Source organism: Apteryx rowi, unplaced genomic scaffold (assembly GCF_003343035.1).
Source record: "Apteryx rowi isolate R43461 unplaced genomic scaffold, aptRow1 scaffold_22, whole genome shotgun sequence".
Lineage (NCBI taxonomy): Eukaryota > Metazoa > Chordata > Aves > Apterygiformes > Apterygidae > Apteryx > Apteryx rowi.
In genome coordinates, this window is record NW_020448530.1 from 3,541,035 (window position 1) to 3,559,307 (window position 18,273).

The 18,273-nt window shown below is 38.3% G+C and overlaps 1 protein-coding gene across 2 annotated transcripts in view; it reads right to left on the reverse strand.

Moving 5' to 3' along the window:
- Positions 1 to 1,493: 1,493 nt before the first annotated feature.
- NELFA (negative elongation factor complex member A) overlaps positions 1,494 to 18,273 on the reverse strand; it is a 30,072-nt gene continuing 13,292 nt past the window's right edge. The window contains exons 6-13 of one of the 2 annotated variants that reach the window (XR_003253304.1): positions 17,464 to 17,594; positions 17,202 to 17,271; positions 16,200 to 16,288; positions 12,217 to 12,328; positions 9,024 to 9,280; positions 7,777 to 7,876; positions 5,940 to 6,287; positions 1,494 to 5,838 (exon numbers count right to left, since the gene is read on the reverse strand). Coding sequence is in view for 1 of the 2 variants with exons in the window: in XM_026064572.1 (XP_025920357.1) it covers positions 6,103 to 6,287; positions 7,777 to 7,876; positions 9,024 to 9,280; positions 12,217 to 12,328; positions 16,200 to 16,288; positions 17,202 to 17,271; positions 17,464 to 17,594 (944 nt within the window). In the remaining variant the exon portion in view is untranslated. Of the gene's footprint in view, positions 6,288 to 7,776; positions 7,877 to 9,023; positions 9,281 to 12,216; positions 12,329 to 16,199; positions 16,289 to 17,201; positions 17,272 to 17,463; positions 17,595 to 18,273 lie in introns of both variants that reach the window. The other variant, XM_026064572.1, reaches the window with a different exon arrangement.

Consider the following 18,273-nt stretch of genomic DNA (forward strand, 5'->3'; position numbering starts at 1 on the left):
AAGATGAGGGAGACTATGGACTTTAGTGACTGATCCATCATTTAGTGTCATTAAAACCAAACATACATGCTGCTGAGGGTTTGAATCAACCACTCTTAGAGAAACAGCTAACATTATGCAGATGGGTTAAAACAAACAAAACAAAAAAACCACACAACAGCAACCTTGAAAAGCATCAAAGGGAATGCACATAATAGATTTGTTTACTGAATGAATCTGCACCATAGAACGCTTCAAATTCTTGATGTTGCGGGCACATCCCAAAATGATATGGAGTATTGTGAAGAATCCTTCAGGAACTCTTAACACTTTTCAAACACACTCAGTAGGCTAAGATGCTAAGCTCTACAGACATAAGATTATTTTCTGTTGTTCATGAAATTACCAGGAAGACGCAAGCATATATTTTAATACCAAATGCTATTCAGGAACCATGCTCCAAGAGCCAGATGACGGTATCTCCCAAGTTCCTTGGGAGAAGGTCTGGTACCGTGCAAGTGCCTTGAAGCACAGCAGGTTCTGAAAACAAAATTGCCTCATCTACTTTGGAACAATTATCTTTTCTGCTTCCTGCCTTATTTTCCTTCCCTGCTTTCAGGAGAACCTGTATGCGTGCACCTGTTTGCGCATAAGGTGGGGAGAAGGACAAAGTCTGAGATGTTTTAGATTCTACCTAACAGCATCAGAAATATTCTGTTCTAAAGCTGTCCTGTGCCTGCCACTAGTTTATCTGAGTCTCAAAGAGGTCAATGTTTGGTCATCAGTCATGAGAATTAGCATGAGAATAGCATCTCAAACATCCAGCTGTCTGAACCAGCTAAGCCTGTCTGAAATGTCCAGTGACACTGATAGATCGCTAAAAACAGATCGGTTCGATTCCAAATAGGCCATTCTAAGACAGGCAACATGGCACATCCTGGTTCATATAAAACATAGTAGTGAGTCACTCACCTCCTGACCAYGGCATGAGGAAGAAACTATTGGCCTGCATCCTGAACTGCTCATGTCTGAAAAACTTCAGGGTGTCATTAAGTCTCTTTGATAGAGCAAATGCCCTATGAAGCAACAAACAAAATATGCATTTCAACCTACCCTCAGTTTGTCACAAGTGCTCTAATAGAGCAGTTGACCTGGAACACRTTCTCTTCCAGGCCATTCAGTAAGGTTGATCCTACAGAGAAAAACACCCTCCAACTGTGTCTGGCATTGCACCAGCATAGACTAGTTTAACAGAGCCATGTCGTAAGGCTGCACATAAGAAAACTGGAATGAGGCCAAACACATCAGTCCATATAATTCAACACTGCAAGCTAAGTTTTCATGTTTACCATAGGCTAAACCAGACTACAACCACAGAAATGGCATCTCTGAGCAGGAAAACTTTTTTTTTTTTTTTTTTTTTTGGGGGGGGGGGGGAATCTTCCACAGCACTAAAATTGAAAGAGGAGGCCATTGCTCAGAATGCAAAGAAATGCTGCAACTCAGCCAAAGGAGGCATTGAAAGAATAGGGTTTATTCAACTTTCATACTAAATGTGCCATCTATGGAAGCAGGGCATGGGCAAACCTTCCATGTTCCACCAGATCTGAACTATGGCTTGAGTGCTTAAGTGTATGGATACCCACACCCTGTGGATGCATACCACCCAAGGATAATCAACTGTCAGTGAATCGGCCCAGCAAGCAAAAGTAAGTATTCTGATAACACCTCCTACTCAAAGCTCCTAAACAGCAAAACTGGCATATGCCAACTTTAAAATACATTTACATGAAGTATCAGAAGCATTGCAACATTAATTTAAAATAGGATACACATCATCATGCAATTTGTCCACTTGGTCTCAGGCTACTGGTTCTCATTGCCAAATCAACTGTAAATACAAGATGCAGCAACTCAAGGCTGTTTGAAAAAGTATCAGTCCATTTCCTTACAAAATCTAAATTTTTATTATACATACTGTATTACACTGAAAATACGTACCCAAAGATGGAGTATTTTGAATTTACAACTGTACAAAAAAAATTAATAGAAAACATATGGGCTATGCTATAGATGTAACATTTTACAAAATGACATTTCTTGTTAAAGGCACCAGATTCCCAGAGGACTCTGGCTTAACATTTTTTTAGTCTTTTTTCCAGTCAGATCTTACTATGAAAGTGTGGTTCACTCTTAAACTGTATAATGTCAAAGTCTTGAGCTTCTTTCATCTAGACAAGCGGTCTGCGCTTTGACATGATCTAGTGAGAGAAACTACCAATTTCATATGGAGGTATCAATCAGCTACTGAAGGCTTCCTCCCCATCACATCCAGCATCCTATGGTATTTAACTGAAAGATTAAACGGCAAAGCTACCAGTGAAAACCAAGTTAACCCACAAAATACTGGCCCAATACTAGACTGTTAACCATACTAAGCCTGGACAGCTTTGTATGGAGGTAACTACAGAGCACTACAGTGGGAAAAACTGTTCTGTCTAAAAGGGAGAAGGAATCTATAATCAGAACTCTTGCTCAGCATCCCCCTTGGGCTCACCTTCTTTATTAACCTCATCTCACTGTGTCTGGTCCCCACAGCTCTCATGAATTCAGACGGAGCCTAAAGAAACCCAGCACTTTGCTGTGGGACAAGTTGTTCAAGCAGCTTAGGTATGAACGTATGCGTTCTTTCTTCACAAAGAATAAAGAGTTAGGACAAGATAGGGCAAAACACAAGCCATTTTCACCGCTTCTTTCTCCAGTATTCCATACTATAAAAATCAAATAAGCTAATTCTTCATATCTTGCCTAGACTTGCATATCAGATAGATGTCTCTATTAGCAAGGACAAGAGAAGCTGGGACATACTGCCTTGCTGAGGTTCAAAAATGCACTTAGGAAGCTTGGGCTTGCTATTTCCTAAAACTTCATGCTAGGACAGGGAAGGAAAAAGGATGAAAACAAAACTAATATGAAATCTCTGAACTACTTCCCTGGTCAGTCTGTTGATACGTCAGCAAATCATTCTAGAGTCAACTCTATTTCCATTTAATTTTGCAGCACACATTGAGCCCCATTGTACAGAATCCAGTTAAGTGACTGAATATTTAAGACAAAAAATATCAAGCTCCAGGGCCAGGTTTCACTCTGTATCCTACTATTCCATTACACTGGAATTTGCCTGTTAGTGTTGTCCTTTCTGAATTGTCTGGCGCTATCCCTACTCTCAGTCAGGCCACTGGTTCAATGATTTCATTGTCTGAACTGAAGAGCTCCATGTAGTTTTATTTCTTACCAGTATCATTATTTTAAACAATACGAAAAGACTTCCCTTTCTTTAGTCATCTTAAAAAAACCTCTCTGGATACAAAGATCAACTTGAAATAATGCTATGGTATTGAGGGTCATAAAGTCACTTTTAAAAATAAATTATTTTTGCAGTGTTAAGTTGTCTCATCCTAATGACCATAACCTAACTGAATTAAAAATATACTAAGCTTGTATTTAAAATTTCAGTTTATTGCATGTGACTATTTTAGACAAACAGGCCTGGAGACCAACTTTGTCACGCAGCAAATAAGAATAGGTAGCAGTATGGTATAGCTTCCTACGCACTACCTCACTCAAATGACTCAACTGCATTCTAGAAGGACTTCTTGAAGCGTGGAGGGAGAGCTATCTCCATCCCAACAGCACAGATCTGAAATGCAGACCTCCGTCCAACTAGTGGACCAAGTAACTTTAGTGAAGGTCCCCATTAATCTGAAGTGAGCCAGAGAGCCATTGCACAGCCACTCCTGATCACTACCAAACTGCACCGAATCTTGAATCAACAATTTGGAACGAGAGTACATGCCCCTCAAGTCAACCAATTCTCTAAAAGTTTTCTTCCTTAAAAGATATATTTGGTACTTGCAGCTTATCTAGCAAGCAAGAACAATTAAGACAGAAGTATCATACACGTTTACTTTACCAAAAACTGATTATCACAAAAAGCTGTTTAAAAATCTGAATGCAGACAAGAAAAGGAATGTCACTTTTCTTTAAACCTTTCTTTAAAAGAAAAATACTTTCATATTATGTTGTTAGCCCTTACTGTGTAACATACTATATCAAATAAGTTATAGCCATTGTGAAACACATTTCTAGTGAACTCATTCTAAAAACTAAAACCCGCTAATCTTCTTTGCTTGTCAGGCTGATTTTTTAACTGTTTAAAGAAAAACTGTAACTGAAATTGCAGTTTACATTGCCTCTGAAACATGGTAATTAGGTGAAGGAGATTTCCCCGTGTGACAGTTATATGTGGAGTCTAACTCTCACACTGAGACATGCATAACAGTCCATGATGGTAGCTGCCACCATCAAGTAGCTCACCCACTACGTGAGTTAGAACATTCTGTATATTTGCTCAAATAAAGTTAAGAAATCTATACTTTTGGTCACATCTTAAAATGCTGTAAAAAACAGATTTCCTCATTATTTATGCTCTCCCTGTTCTGATGGATAATTAGTTTGAAAAGCTAAAAAAAAATGCAATAAAAATCCCCAATACAGAAGACTAAGCAATCATCAAAACGTCTTTGTTAGTATACAAGTATACTGATAGGATTTGGTCTGCTTTCTTTTTAGGAAAAAAAAAAGAAACAAAACCAAGAAAACCCAGCCTCACGTCCTAAGAATTCCACTTTAACACCAGCCTCTAGGCAGCCCAAGGTACCTCCTCAGTCCCAGACAACCATTATTCTACTCATCTTTGTGTTTCTTCCTTCTGAGCACTGTTCCCTAACAAGTGCAAGTCCACTTATAAGCACTGGCAGAAACCAAAGTTTTAATCCAAAGTCTCCATCGAAGGATGAATCCAAGCCTCTAAAGGATGAATCCTGAACTATGTACGTAAGCCCTGTCAATAAATGCAAGCTATACTTGTACAATTAAAGCAGGATTATACCAGTGGTGTAAACACTGTTAAAGATAAAAACGTGCTTCTACTGGAAGGGGACAAGTATAAGGCACATTTATATGCCAGTATAATTGCAACCACATTAGTGATTATACTGATATAACTACACTGGTAAGAACCACAGCTACACTCAAATTTCTTTTTAGATTAGGACTTGGTTATCAAGCACCTTACGACTGCTCAAACATACATTAACACTGCCTCAAGACAACAAATCTTTCCAACCATCTGCATTCAGAGATGTGTCATTCAATCACTACTAGGGCCATTTTTTTAAAATAAGCTGCAACTGATCTTGAGATGTACAAGTTTCATATCCTCTCACGCTGTTCAAAGGGCTTGCTACGCAAGAGACATAGATCAACTTCTGCCCTAAGACTCATATGGCAAAGAGCTATCACCTCCAGATAGCTATAAGCCACTGCTACTTCCTTTTTTCTGGCAATCTTAAATTTGTTATTTTTTCTTCAGAAAATTATGATACTCAGTTTCTCTTTATCTCAATTTCTGCCAAATATAGGTTAACTCATGCTGGGCATAGACATTCACAAGATAGCAAGGTTAACAAAGCTGCTCAATCCCATCCTATGACCCAAGCATAAATAAGCTAAACATACAGTGGGTACCATTAGACATTAGACATCTACCACCTGCAATATTTAGTTTTACTGCAGCTGAATTACAAAATAACAAAGCACCAAGCTGCGGTGCTTAAGTGTCCATTCTTAAAACAGAACCCATGTAGCCAAAGAAAACATTTTTACAATAAAGATCTGTGCCCTTGTTTAATGGTAAACTGTGAATGATTGCGCAGTAGTCTTTTCTTCAGGTACTCAGAAGTAAACTGCTCCCATCTGTAATCTTTCAGTTGTGATCTCCATTTCTGGCATCTTGAACTGCAGAAAAACAAAACACAGCAACAAAACCCCCCTAAGATTACCTCTCCCTTTCCCCCCTTCCCTGATTTAAAGAAAAAAAAAAAGTGTGAATTTGACACCTTCTTCTGTGTTCACTGAGCCCACTTAGGTTGAAGAGCCACAACTTCTACTCTGGAGGGTAATAAGAAACGTACACATGAATGCCATTTTGTACAGTTGACATACTCTACGAGCTGGTTGACTCTAAGCTTGATTTGGTCCAGTCTGCTCTTGCTGCATCTCTTAAGAAACATTAGTTATAGGTTTGTACTTCTTGAATCTGGTCCATTCACCAGTAGCATAGTTCATTTCAAAGACTGTATCAACCAACATAGTGGTGCTGCCAGTGCCGTCTGCCTTTGGTAAATCTTCTGTATGCTCACTAAGTTTAATTTGAATGATGTCACCTTGCTCTTGGCAAGGATTCTCTGCCAAAACAAGAATAAAAACAAGTTAAACACATTTCAGCACTGTGTATTAGAAAAGGTAAAGAGCACTTAACAGAGATTCAATGCCTAATACTGGGGCAGGGGAGTGGGGACATGACACAAATCTGATAGCAAGTATACGTCACTAACACAGGTAGCCATAAAAGACCTTCTTGCTTCCATGCCTCACAGACTGAGTTTTAGGTATACCTAAGGAAAACCAAACCCCAAAAGATGAACCTCAGGGCTGAAGTAACTGGAAGAACAATAAAATGGGGGAGAAAGCACGTCAATGTCATTTCTTGCCTTGAGAACTCTAAGAAGAGCTTTTATTCAAATGAAATTTTATAAACCTGAATTAACAAGTTATTTTATTTGGAATATATAACATAATTAAAAGCCTCAACAACTTTCAGTGGTTTAGGAAACCCAAGCACAGCTTCACTGAAATCCACTCATCCAGAAAACTCAGTTCCACTCCAGCATGAGTACTGACTGTTACATTTAAGCTGACAATTAGAGAAGCTAAGGTATATCAGAGTTAGCAGTCATTTACCCAACTTTCAGAAGGTGTCAACATTATTACTGTAGGAATATATACATATGCACATATAAAAAAAAATAACATAAACACACACACACTTTTAAAATAATATTTTACCTTGCATTACAAAAAAATCCTTGTAGATATTCAAGTACCTCTTTTGTACTAAACACTTCAAAAAAATATACTAAACTTTAAACACAGGAGTCGTCACAGTAATTCTGCCTTGGTCATCTTGAATTATTTACTGTATTGATCCAAATGCATGAGCAACACTTCAGCTCCAGCACTCCAGTGATAGAGCCCTCAAATACCAAATTAGAAACTGGAGCTGGTACAGACGACAGAGTTCACTTAAGCACTCCTATGCCCATTCTCATCTTACATCTGATACTCTTCTGGGTAAAACAGCTTTGGTCTATCAAGGCCAATATATGACAGGATCTAGCTATAAGACAACTAATCTTCCTGTGATTCACAGCACCTACAATTATCTATGGTCTCAGAAACAATATTTGCTGCATTTCTAATGTTAAGGAGTTAGCAAAGAAGCTCTGTACTATGAACCCTGCACCTCAACTTGCCCTGAAAGAATCTGCATTCATTGGTCTTCTGGACAAAACACTAGAACCCAACCAGTCTGTTCACTCTTCTAACTGGCTGCCTTGTTTCTCCTCAATCCCTAAGCAATGATATTATGTGTGTTCAGTTACACATATACTTTGTACACCTTTGATGGTGTGCTCCTTTGATGGTGTGTTTGACTTTTATTGGAAACAGACCCTAAAGATTCCCAATAGTTAAAGCTTTAAAATGTAAGATTAAGTACAGTCCAGAGCACTGCTAAAGCAAGAGACTTCCATTCACATATACACACTTAGAGGTGCTAGAATGTATTTCAGATTTAGATAGTCAAAAGCAAACTAATTTAGTCTCAATACATACCTCTGGATCCTGCCATGAATCCAAGTATAAGAGCCTTTTCTGGCCTCGTAACTTTGTTTGCCGTCTTGAACATTTCCTGTGCAGCATACATTTGCTCCCTCTGCAACAGATAACAAATATGAATTCCACTGGAGAAAACACTGCCAACATGTACTGTATTAATACCCAGAGACAAGCAAATAGGTCTACAAACTTTCCCCTTACCTTTATAAAAACACCTTTAACCTCAAGGCTTTCCCTCTTTAACACATATCCCTAAATTCTGAAACTCAGACTGAAGGGGGGGGGGGCAGGGGGAGAAACACAAAGAAAACCCACTCTTGAATAGATTTAATGTTTCTACCAGTTTTGTGTTCTTTGTGACATTTAGGGGTGGGGGGGGAGGGAAAACAACCAACACATACACACCAATGCTTCCTGTTGCAACCCAGAGTTGCCATAATCTACAAGGGAGATTTTTTTGATAAACGAAGCAGAGCAACTAAATAAAAGAGAGTTACACGCCTTCTTAAGGTTCAGAAATTGCAAGTCAGCTTTACAGATGTGCTTAACAAAGTCTTTGAGTCAGCTGTATCTTGAATTAATTACCTGCTTATTTCAAGCATGCAGATGTATACAAACATACCAGCAATAAAAAGCTTCGGGGCATAAGGAATTACAGTCGAGTGTTTAGTCTCCTCCCTACCGCTCCCCCCACCCCTCCCCAGCTTTAAGACTTGTGAAAGAAAAGAGAGGGGGGGGAAAAAAATAATAAAATAAATTATCAAGGCTTCTACCTTTGGTTAATCTATTGATATCTTCTCTCCTACCACTGTAATGACAGGATCATTTTTAGCAGCTTAGATCATACGCAATTAGCTGGGCAACAGCTCTGGTAGAAACATGCCTTTCTCCCATTCTATTTACCTTACTGGGTAATCTTAAGAAACATAGTGAAATTATTTGTATTGAGGAACACAACATTTTATGTAACAAATAGCAGTAAATAAAGACATCTTACTGTAACATTCACAATGCACAATTAAAAATTTTGCGATTAACACTGATAAGACAGCAAAGCTAACGAAGCTGCAAACTATTTTGATTATCTTTCGTTATAATTAAGCAGCCTCAACCTCCATGATCGAAAGGTCAAGAATTGCCAAGACACTGAATGAGATAAACATTAAAAAGTTGTGTTTTCACATCTACATCAAAAACAGCATTTGAAATACTCAGACATCAAAAAAATCTATTTTTTTTCTTACCGTGAGAGAGAGGCTTTTTTTCGGTGGTGGCTGTTGCTGAGTTTGGGGAGCCACTTGTGGTGCCTGTGCTGCAGGGGAAATGGCAGGAGGTGTGGTAGGTGTCAGGGGTGAGGTAGGCGTAGCTGCAGGTGGATTAGAGTTACTATTGTACATGGGTGTTCTTTGTTTGAACTGTGCAGGAAGAGTCGTGGTAGCGTTCGGAGCTGCAGGCTCTTCAGTCTGTCTGTTAGTCTGCAAGGCCTCTCGTGCAGAGCCAGCTGTAAAAAACAATCAGGATGATTTAAAACATTATTTCCACAGACAGGGATCTATATCACCAATGGCCTTCAAAAAGACCTAGAAATTCCAGTTCTTTCATTTTAGTGCCATGATTCAATACGCCATCTAGTATCTATGTGAAAATTTTAAGAGCCGAATGCTTTTTCCCCTCAGCTACCTTTACCAATTATTGGACAATAATATATTGGACAAAGTGACTTATTGTCCAATACGTATTATACTGTATATCATACTATACAGATTACACTAGATATCAAGTTTTGTGTTTAATGGAAATCAGATTTAATTGAAACTGCTTATTTACTTTTTAGCTGATATTGCTGTAACAGCTGTGCTCTGGCCCTATCAAGTTTATTGTACTTTTATGCAAGAGCCAAGACCACAAAAATATTTCATCAATTTTTACCTAATGTAGCAGAAGCTTCCAAAGGAAATGGTAATTAAGTCTCAGCCAGTAAGCAAATACTGAAAATACAAATACTTAGATGTAGATAACAGAATTAACTCCAGTCTTAAAAACAAAAAAAAAAAACAAAAAAACAAAAACCTCACTCACTATTTAAACACTAACTGCTAAGAGCGTTAAAAAACCCACAGTACCAACAGTCCCAATTTTGACTTCTTTCAGTTGATTTATTCACCTGTACCTAATATAGGGAAGCTGTTATTCCAAAACTGAGTGCGGCCAGAGGTTAGGTATTTGATCAAGTTGCTATGATTTTACAAGTTACCATCTGTCCAGCAAACAGCAATCACCCAGTGCACACTCTAGGCAGTCGCATTCTTTTGCGCCTCTTAGACATAGGTACAGTCGCTTAAGCACTTTTAAACAAATCTCATGAGGCTTAAGCTAACCTGCTCCACTTTATGTTCACAGTAGATGAAAAGGCAGATACAGACTAGAGCTCAGCTGTTGCTTTTTAAATCAGGCTTTAAAGAATTTGAGTGAGGTCCATCACTCTCCACCATGTAGGCACAGACCTAACACTGGTTTTAACAATAATGGCTTGTATCTAGTAAGATGCGAAGTGGGACACTGAGCGCTTGAGAAAATAAACATTCATAACAATTAGCTACTCCTTTTGTATGAATCTACCTATAATAAAAAGAAAGTGTAAAATATTTCCAGTTAACTTCTTCTAAATCTCCTTCTAAATCTTGTCTGCTAGATGGATCGCTTGGTTTTATATCCCAACAGTTTATTTCAAACACAGCTAATACAAAGACAGAGAACACACACACACACACACACACATATAAATAGGCCTGCCTTTTTAAGATGAACATCCAAAATCCAGTTCTAATAGTTGTCTACATTTTTGAAACACTCTAGGACTGTTCTCAAATTTTACTGTTGTCGTGATTTGATTTGAAAAATGAATGTACTACTTTGAAGCTTTGCTCACAAAATACAAAATCAAATCACTGCAGATTTACAGATCTGAGCCATGTGATAATGAAATAGTGCAGTCTGCTTTAAATACATATTTTAAATAAAGCAGGAGCTACCAAATCCTTAGGCAAGCACAACCAATAAATTCAAACACACAGAGCAGAGCCTTACAGAAAGCATCAAGAGTATGGTTACACAGTTACTGGTTACAGAGTGAAGGAAGTGACTGTATATGGGAATCAGTATCTCTAAGTTTTATCGACTTCCTCCCATCTCAGAATAAGTGACCTGCATAAGTAATGCATGTCTTAATTATGCAACTTCAGGTTATAGGAAACCAAACCTGTGGATTTTCTGTGTCTTATGTTAAGAAAACAGCTTTATATTCCTTGTCCATGAGGAGAGTAAGGTCTCCCACGCTCCAGAAGGAAAAATTAAGTTAGAAAAATTAAAAACAACAGAGAATTTTAAACTAGGCTTTTTCTGCTGTTGAATACAATGCCAACACTCTGAAAAATACTAGCTGCTGACAACATGGACGTGCTCTTGGCTGTGCTCCTTCTGGAGCTGCCAATTTTCTGCCAAAGGGAGATATGCACGGACCTTCAGAGAGATTCTGAACTCCGTCTCAGAGCCAAGTTAGCAATCGGTTTCTGCATATGCCTCTTTCTATAGTGACCAACATGCTACATCTCACCTTCACAAACATTGTTACAATATCAAATCTCAACAAGCAAGAGTAAAAATAATGAATTAAATTGCAACATCGATTCTCTGTCAACTACCAGCTTTGGTAATGAATCCCAGTCAGGCATGTCTGTTGGAGCAAACTCCTAGGTTCCTTTAAGAATTTACATGCAACAGGGAAAGAAAAAAAGTAAAAGCAGTTGTGTTAAATGGTCCAGAAATAAAGGATTTGTATGAATGCTCATTATTTTACTCTTGGAAAATTTTCTAGCACTGAAAGTGTAGCACCTTTCAAAGTATGCAGGAGGTCAGCTATTATCTGTTGGACCTTTATAAAAAGGTAAAAAGAAAATGCAAAAGAAAGGGAGTGTTTGATCCCAGCCTGAGTGAAATTTAGTACGTACCTGACTGTAGAAATATATCTGACACTTGAAAGCAACCATCTAGCTTGCAAGTGCATGCATATAGATGTGTGTATATGAAGTGTATATTCTATACCTACGTATATTACTGGTGTTTCTTGAGGGATGAAAAGAAGGCTGGATTTCTTCTAGTAAAGTAAGAAAAACAAAAAGAAAGTAGCTTTGCGCACTTGACTTAACTAACAGTCATTTCAAGACCTAAAAAGAACAACCATTTTCTTTATTTAAGACTAAATGACAGGTCTGGATACCTAAAAACCAAAAGCATGGTTCCCTCACAAATTTTGTAGACTGTTATGGTCATTTTGATTAGAGTTGAGGGACAGTATGTTTGTAAATAAGAGCAGAGCTAGACAGTAAAGCTGTATAGAATCACAGGTATTGAGCCCCAACAGCAAAAAAGACTCTTTACCTGGCTGTGTTTCAGAGCTTGGGATATATGAGGAAGATGGCACCACACTGGGGGTAGCAGGTAAATAACTTGTAGAAGGCAGTGCAGGTTCATTGTTCAACGAGCCAAGTTTCTGCAAAACAGCAAAGAAAGTGTTACAGCCATACTGCATGAACTCATACGCTGTTTTTGCATTTTAAAYACAATTTCAACATTAGTTCTGCTAGGAAGTTCCTTTTGGGACTTAATTATGGGCGACTCTGCTAGGGCAGTTTGCTATTTCAACCTTAACTTACTATACAAACTTCAGATATTAGAATTACCCTAGGAAAAAAAGTAGCTTTTTCCTCCCTAATACAGATCAAAGTTGCTTCCAAAGGAACAAACTGAGACAGGAAAAGGTACTAGTATAATGGAATATATACTTCTACAAAGAGAATCGAGCTGCTGTAGTTGCAGCTGCTGAAACTTGCATCCTATCTTGAGCATTTTAACTTTCCAACATAGATAAGCTTTAAGACTTTAAAAGTTCCCAGTGATGCTTAAATTTTCTGTAATCCTGGAATGACTTAACAACTTACAGCAAGAAAATTATTTACAGCACACTATGATTCTCYGCGATATGTGGTACTGACAGATTATTCTCTACAGGCAGCACCTTTTTTAAATAGCATTGTCTGTGGGAGCCATACCAGCAAACCAGGAGCCCTTGCAAACACCATAGTTCAGGCTGCAAAATGCAGAGTGACCTCAAATTGCCCTCAATTCCTTTGCCCCATGTCTCAGCTAGTAGTATGGAGATTGGATCATGAAATTTTTGCAGATGATACACTTTGAAGAATTACAGTTACTATAAAAATAAGTGATCTTCTGCCTGAGTAAGCATTGAGTTTGTCTCCGCTTCATGACTAGCGAGCAAAAAATTGTGTTCACACATGGGCAAAAGTCCTACAAAAATATCACTTGAAAATATGGCCCAACAGAATGCGAAGGCCCCTGGGACATATGTAAGCAGCAGGCCTAATCAGCACTAAAAGCACAGATGAACTCGTCTCCACTCGAACTGGCAGTCAACACTGACCTAAGAGACAGATGTCATCTAGGCTCAAGCCAAAGGAGATGCCATGTTTCATACATAACAATTATGCATGATGATATCGCACAGTGTAAACACAACGGCACTGTATTTTCATGGAGATCTTCACTTTAGTCAAATCCAACCTTACTAAACATATGGAGATGAGGGAGGAAAAGTTTTGGGGGAGTAAGTCAAGCAGACAGAGATCACTGAGGTAGCTTTACTGGACAAAAACACTGGGATGGATACTCCTGTAAAATATATTTCAGATAGAGTCTGCCAAAAAGGTATTTTTTCCTGTCTTTCTGCAGAATGCTAAGGCCTCCACTCCTGACACATGCATGCCAGTATCTTCCCATACGCTGTTTTCAGCATGTGTGTGTTGTAGGTTGCTACCAACAAAACCATGAGACCAATGTTGCACGTGCTTACCGTTAGGTTCTAGAAGCTTGCCAACTGAGTCATAGGTCTTGTAAATAGAGTGCTCTCTTCTGGCAAGCATCATAATACATGGACTTATAAAGGGAGAAAGAGTAATGGTAACTACTTTAAACTTTGGCTAAGTGAAGACACTGAGGATTTGAGATAGATTTCTGTCCTCCTGAGAGGCACAGGAACAGCAGTTGGAGCAGCCTCAAGTCATCTATTAGTACCTCAAGAACGGAGCTGTCTGAAGTAATCCCAGGCAAACATTTGCTGAATAAAAACAGGCAGTTTCCAAACTCAGAAAGAAGTCAGGATAGGACCTAACATTCTTGTAAAAAAAGCATGTCCTGACTGAGATATGGTCTTGCATCATGCATCATGTTCTTTCCAATAAGTCTCATCTGAAAACACACCCTCCCCCCCCCCGACTGAATTACCTCTAACAATATAGTTTTTTCAGCAGAACAAGTCAACTTTTAGAAGACTGAGAGAAGGAGAAGCTACCTCCGAACCTTATGGGCTTTTTGAAGAATAAACTTATCACCTATGGATATTCTGGACATTTCAATGGTAGTGGGACTTGCTGAAGCTAGTTATTAGACAGGTTTGGAGACCTCAGAAGACTCTGCCTTCTGGAGTAAGCATCAGCTCCCCTCAGTGAGGAGAAGCTACAAGCTAAAAAAATGAAGACAATCACAGAGAAAGATATTAGCATATGGGCTCTCTTCTTAAACCAGAAGATATAAATTTCAAAGGTTTCTTTCGCACTTGGCTGCATACATACTTAGCTATCTCTCCTGGGCACAGACAAGTGCTCCTCATTGAAACGACACTGCTTCACTAGGGTGTCCCCCTCCAACTAGGCCAATTTTGAATCAGGAATGTACTTTTGAAGCGACTGTCCTCATTGTCTCCACTGACTGCACTTGTTTGCAACACAGAACGGTCTTAAGCATGCAAACTAGAACTCTTTCAGATTAAAATAAATGAGACATGCACTCCAACTACTAACAGTTGTTCACCCAAGCGGACCGATGGATCAGACAGAACCAAGTCCAAAGTAAAAACTGTCAAAAGAATACAGTTTGGATGTTTGGTCTTCACCATCAATTGTTTCACCCTGAGGATCTACTCTAAAGCTGCACTACTGGCTAACTTGTGCTCCCCTGATACAGCTGAGAAGGCAGTCCATATCTACCACCTTATGTGCTCCTAATCAGCTCAATGATTCATAGCAAGGTCTTTTTATTTTTGCTCAATTGYTCAACAGCACAAGCTCAACAGCTGTATCTAAACCGCAGACCTCCTCAGAGATGCTGCTGTCAGTATGTGCCATCCAGGTTTCCTATTTAGGATATCAGGGAGATCTGCTATTTGAAYAGCTGCAAACAAAGCTTCCTCATCCAGCAAGCACTTCTCTATGAAGTGTACATTTCTCCTAGATGGTGCTTGGATAAGACTCAGTGTTTAGTCTGTGAAGCTGGGACTTGGGAGTGGACACCTAGAGTCAGTAACAATGCCTCTGCCTTCCTTGGGCATTCTCATTCCTTAGCGCCCCTCCATCACAGTGACAAAGGAGTAGTGTTAAAGGTTGTACTTCTGAGCTTAGAACAACATAATGGTTCAACAGGGAGCGCCAAAAGGTATCTGCATAGATGTACCTGGGAAACACGCTGTCCTTGGACCACCTCTTGCTGTTTGAGTGTACTTTAAGAATGTTTTGGATACAAACAAAATATACACAAAGCTTAAGCATAAGGGGTTCTATTATTTATTACCGTGCAACACAATAATCGTAAATCAGAAAGACTTAACTTTGCCTATTTCAGACCTTTATACAGGTGGACAGAGGAAAGGGGAAAGGAAAGAGAAGCAGATGAGGAAAGGGAAGGAGAGAAGGTTATCAGGCTTCAAGGAATAACTTGTTTAAATACAAACTCAGATCCATGCATTGAAAATAAAGCAAACACACACTTTTTCTAAAGGTTACAAGACAGAAACAGTTGTACCGTCTTGCAATCAGATTACTGAGAAGATGAGGCCACCATGACCCATATGCCTTTAACCACTCCAGTTGAAAAAGTTTCCAGGACTAATAGACAGTCCTAACGACAGCAACAATGTCAGAAATAAGGACACAGAAAGCAATTTCAGTCACTAAGGAGACACAGACAGAGCAGAACTCTTCAAAACGACCATCTGTCTAGTTTCAGAGAACATTACTAACTTGTATCTCTGATAAGAGAAAGCAGTCTTCAATTACAAAAATACTCCATCACTAACTTATTTTCCTAGAAAAACAGCAACAAGAAAACAATAAAACACYTTACCTTCATCCTGCATTGAACTTTTTATCTAGCTTAGTGAAAATGTAAAATGGAATTTTGGAATAATTAGGATTTTTACATTAAGAGGCATGTTTCAACAATTTAGAATAAAACATATCATTACAGTGTTTAGAATTAAGTATAACATGGTTTCTCATCTCATGGTTTCTTACCTGTGTAGACACAAGGCCAGCAGCATAATCTGGAGTAGCATTTTCTACCACCGTTTCTTCTTTGGCTTGCTTTTCCACAACTTCTGTATCTATGGATAAAAACAGAAGTCAGCTCAAGGAAGCTTTCCTAATTATTGAATCAGAATTACTTTAAACAAAGCTATAAACCCCACATATTTCAAAGTCTGCTAATATACTTAAGAAGTGTAACTTGAAAGGTTAGCGGATACACTGATTTTCATATAATTTTTTAAATATAATCAACCTAATGATAAAATGAACCACAAAAAATATACACTCATCAAGATACAATAACTAAGTATCAGACAGTACTGGCTAATTTTGTGATACTAGAAAGTACCAAAAAAAAGGGGGGGGGGAGAAATCAAGCAAAAATATTTAATTACAATTATGATTTTGTTCTGAGATGATATTCAATTTTTGTTAAAAAGGCTGGTTTGGGATAAATATACTGCCTAGTGCAGCTTCCTGATACACTTAAATAGAGCACTGTACTGTTGCTTGAATTAAAAGAAGTATAGAAGGTATTATTCACTTGTTAAGATCTTTCAACCTAAATTTTGGAGAGAACTATAGATAATTTTTCCAAAGTGACTTTAAATTCATTTACTTGGCTACTCAACCAGTAGAAATAAGCATACCAAAATATCTCAGAACAATTTTAGTATTGAAGCTAATCTCACACTTATCTTTGTTATCCAAAGTGCAAATGGCCAGTTCAAACCTCTTATGCTACTGAGTCAAGTTATTCCCAAGGCAAGTGGCAGTATCACTAGCAACAATGGGGGTGGGGGGGGAGTGGAACTCCTCCCTTAAAGTTGTGGTATTTTGTTTTGGGGGGGTTTGTTTGGGGTGCCTTTTTTTTTGTTTTTAACTTAGCTGAAGATGACAGTTTTATATGGAGAATAAAATGATGTTATAAACCTAGATCCAGTTTGCAGGGTACATCAACAGCCTTTATAAGTAGCATTCTATACCAACCTAAAGTCTTTCTTCTTCTTTTAGCTTCACGGCCAGCACCTACCATGTCCAGCTCAGAGATATCTAGAAGCTAGAAAGAGAGAGAGCGGAAATCTTAATAACCATTATTGAACTTAGGTAGCAGTTAGTATCTAAGTATTGTCCTTAATTTTTTTCTTAATATATTGATACCTGATTCAAATAGCAACATAAATTCACTGTAGATCAGGGAGAAGAGCTGAGCTGAGCAAGAATGCAAGAGACTAAGAAAGAGTTCACCTACCTTTACTCCTCTTTCTTTACGCAGAGGTGTTCTTGAAGGAGGAATAGGAGTTCTGTTTCCAGAAGGACTAAATACACTAGGTGCTGAAGTACTTCTGAATGGAGCTTGTTTTGGTATTCCTTTGAGTGGTGCTTAAGGAAGATCAAAAAGCAACAACTGTAATATATGTATACTTATTTACAAAGAACATTAAGGAGGTCTCTTAGGCTCTTTCCTGTCTTTCCCTCCCTTCAACTTCCTAAGTTTCTTATGTGGAACTTTAAGAATATAATAAATGTTCTTCAAAGGTCAGATTGGGTTTTACCCTTCAAACAAGGACTAAAGGAACTTCCTAGGTTAATGCTCACAGCCCCAAAGGTTAAGTAATTTTTATTATACAGCTGTATGCCTTAAGTATTTTCAAATACATTTTAAACTAAGTAATCAAGAGAGATGCACCGCTATCAAAACACACTTTTTGCACATACACTGATGCTTTCCTTACCTTTAATAAATAAAATTCAAAATAAAAAAGGTATTAGACATGAATGTTTTGAATCTGATTACTACCAAGGTTACTCCTCAAACTTTTAAGATGTATTTACCAGTAAAACTGTACTTTAATTAAAGATTTTGGGTACAGCTGGTTAAAGTTTCTATAACTGAGTAACACAAACATTCCCGCTAGCTTCCTTCCTTCGAACGAGCATGTGATTTGTGCTTACTGAAGAGCCTCAACATACCATAGGCAGCAGTGGGACTGAAAGGGGTCAGAATCAGATCCGTTTATGGATGACATGTCAAGGATAGCATGGAAGAACTAAGATTCAC